The 3,468-nt window shown below is 34.3% G+C and overlaps 1 protein-coding gene across 1 annotated transcript; it reads left to right on the forward strand.

Moving 5' to 3' along the window:
• The first annotated feature begins 625 nt into the window (after positions 1-625).
• On the forward strand, positions 626-2,641 carry LOC132180392 (putative pentatricopeptide repeat-containing protein At1g12700, mitochondrial). The gene has a single exon (XM_059593193.1). It carries the CDS (start codon positions 645-647, stop codon positions 2,442-2,444), a length of 1,800 nt encoding a protein of 599 aa, XP_059449176.1. The 5' UTR covers positions 626-644; the 3' UTR covers positions 2,445-2,641.
• Positions 2,642-3,468: the final 827 nt, after the last annotated feature.

The raw sequence follows: 3,468 nt of genomic DNA on the forward strand, positions 1-3,468 counted from the left end.
AGAAGAAACTTCATTTTAAACTCCTGAACTAGCACGCATTTCAAAAAGACCCCACAATTTAAAAAACTCTCAATTTCACATTCTCAACTTTCAATTTGATGCAATATACCCCCTCGGTCAAATTTACAAAATTAAAAGTAATAAAATAACCTTTAATCTCCTAACTTTTTTTTATAAAATTGTAAAATTACCCTTAATTTTTCAAATGAAAAAAAAAACAAAACAAAAGGTAATTTAGTCTTTTTAGTAATTTTTGTTAGGGGTTAACGGTTGAATTTGACAGAGGGGAGTCAATTGAATCAAATTGAAAGTTCAGGGGTTAAATTTAGAGTTTTTGAGATTTAGGGAATTCTTCTCAAAATGCGTTTGAATGCTTGTCAAGACGCATCACGCATAGTAATTCAAGAGTGTAAAGTGAAGTTTCACCTTTTTATTATGAGTGATACATGTCATAATTTAATTGGTGTTTATTTGTTTGGAATTTGGTGGTTTCTGTGAAAAAAAATAATAATAATAGATCGATAGAAACATTTTTTGGAATTTTTATAAGAACATATTTGTTATTTTTTTCATATAAGAACATTTTTATATTATGCGACGATAACTTGATGCCCAGAACAGCTCCTGCTTTTCTTCTTCAGAAAATGCGTAGCGCTGCTGAATCCAGGAGCTCTCTTGTTTTTCTGTGCAACCATTATTATCAGGTAAGGCTTTCAATCCGTGCTCAAAATCATCTCTATTGTTGTTTTAGCTCTAGAGAGGATGTGGAAACCCGCGCTAGGTTCTTGAACTCTGTGAGAGATCAATGCAGATCTGGAAGCTTAAGGAATCTTGATGATGCCTTAGGCTTCTTTGATCGAATGATTCACTTGCACCCTTTGCCTTGCGTTGTGGATTTCAATCAATTGCTGAGCGCGATTGCAAGAATGAAGCATTTCTCGAGTGTGATTACTCTGATTAAAAAAATGGAACTGTTAGGAATTCTTCCCGATGTTTACACTCTTAATATCTTGATTAATTGCTTCTGCCATATGAACCGGGTGGATTTTGGGTTCTCCGTCTTGGCAAGAATTTTTAAACTTGGTTATCAACCCAACTCTGCAAGTCTAAATACTCTTGTCAAAGGGCTGTGTCTTCAGGGTAAAATCAATCAAGCTGTGAGTTTGGTAGGTGAAATGAGTAGGAGAGGGTATGGACCTGATATGTTTACCTATGGAACAATAATCAATGGTTTGTGTAAAATAGGGGAGACCAGTGTGGCTATTGAGTTGCTTAAGAAGATGGAAGAAGCGAATTTGGAATTTGATGTTGTGCACTATACCACAATCATTGACCGTTTATTCAAGGACAGATTGCTAACCGAAGCTTTGAACCTTTTCTCTCAAATGACAAGTAAAGGCATTCAGCCAGATCTCTTCACATACAATTCCTTAATCCAGGGCTTATGCAACCTCCGCCATTGGAATGAGGTAACTACACTATTGAAAGAGATGGTGCATAGGAAGACAATGCCAGATGTGACAACCTTCACCATATTGATCTCCGCGCTTTGCAAAGAAGGTATGCTGACAGAGGCAAAAGAAACTTTTGATGTAATGATTCAGAGAGGCCTGGAGCCTAACACAATTACATATACTTCATTGATTGATGGTTATTGTTTGCAAAGGAGAATGGATGATGCAGTCAAAGCATTTAATATGATGGTTGAGAAAGGTTGTTCACCTTCTGTTATTAGCTATAACATATTGATCAATGGGTATTGTAAAAATAGAAGAATTGACGAGGCAATGAGTCTCTTTCACGAAATGTCTAACAAGGGAGTGAATCCCAATGTTGTCACTTACACCACTCTTATAGGTGGGTTGTGTCGAGTGAAGAGACCTAAGGCTGCCCAAGAGCTACTGCGTAAGATGCAAACTATTGGTGAATATCCAGATCTCCTAACTTACTCTGTTCTATTACATGGTCTGCTTAAGAACAAATTTTTTTCTGAAGCAATGGAATTGTATCGGGAGATGGAAGACAAAAAGTTGTGCATTACTATTAGGATATACAACATCTTGATTGATGGTATGTGTACTACTGGAAAACTTATGACTGCAAAAGAACTTTTTTATAGTCTTGCTACCAAAGGTTTCAAACCTGATACTTGCACTTACAATACAATTATCAAAGGGCTTTGCATAGAGGGTCTACTAAATGAAGCGAGTGCCCTACTCAAGGAAATGATCGAGACAGGTTGCTCACCGAACAACTTCACATACAACACAATCATCCGAGGGCTACTGAAACATAATGAGACTTCAAAGGCTATGGAACTTCTTCAGGTAATGATTAGCAATGGCTTCTCAGCACATACGACCACTGCAGCCATGTTAGTTAACCTTTCTTCTGCAAATCCAACGGATAAAACACTTAAAGAGATGCTTCAAAAGCTTCCATGAAGGCTCTTCGTATTTTAACATAAAGAACATATTCAACCCTTCACTAGTCAATCCATAATACTTGCTGGAATTCATTATTTTACTTTTTGCAATGTGATATTTCTTTCCATATCATTGAACCCTTTTTTGGTTTTGCTTGAATTACCTTATGTACTTTGATTTTGTTTTCATCTTTTCATGACACTATTTTGGAAACGTGACCAATTAAAAGTTATTGTATGAAATTGGTTTACGATTTGATATTTCTTTCCATATCATTGAACCCCTTTTTTGTTTTTTGTTTTGCTTCAATTAACTTATGTACTTTGTTTTTGTGTTCATCTTTTCATAACACTTTTTTTTAAAACTTGACCGATTAAAAGTTATTGCAAACTGTTGGTTTTGTTGATTGTAGAGTTTGGAATTGTTAATGGTTGTTTGCGTTTCACTGTCAAATTAATTCTTTTAGGTGTTCCCTCCAATTACATTAAATTTATGAGATACATGCTAAATGTTAATATAACATTCTCGGATTTGCAGGTTTGTGTCTGAAATAGCTTTAGTATCTCTTCGTTGTTGGTGTTGTGTCTGTGAAAAGTATATTAGATTGAGAGACAATATTGTCAATATTAATGTAGCTTTGGTAATGCTTACAAATGACACATGATGTCGAGATTCTGTATATGTAGCTACAATATTGGTGGATGGTTGTTACTTATTGCAATCCCTTAAATTCATAACTTTGCATCGCGGACTCTTTACAAGTTTGGAATGCGATCCTCGAAGAATTATTTCATAATACAAATTAAATTTTACAGATCTAATGATGTCTATGGCACCTAATTAACAATAATTAAGCCATAAATTTACTTCTATGGCACCTTTTCCATATGAACCGGAGTGTTGGTACTCCTAATAAAAAAAAAAAATTAAAAAAAAAACTAAATTGTTTAAAAATTAAAATTAAAAACCCAAGCTAGAAAATTTTATTTATTTATATTTTTTGCTTTTTTCCTAAAAGAAAGAAAAAAATTTGTTTGTTTGT

Source organism: Corylus avellana, chromosome ca5 (genome assembly GCF_901000735.1).
Source record: "Corylus avellana chromosome ca5, CavTom2PMs-1.0".
NCBI classification, from domain to species: Eukaryota; Viridiplantae; Streptophyta; class Magnoliopsida; order Fagales; family Betulaceae; genus Corylus; species Corylus avellana.

Excerpts from the sequence above, each read along its gene's own strand:
- LOC132180392 (XM_059593193.1), top strand. The coding sequence starts at position 645 with ATGCGTAGCGCTGCTGAATCCAGGAGCTCTCTTGTTTTTCTGTGCAAC.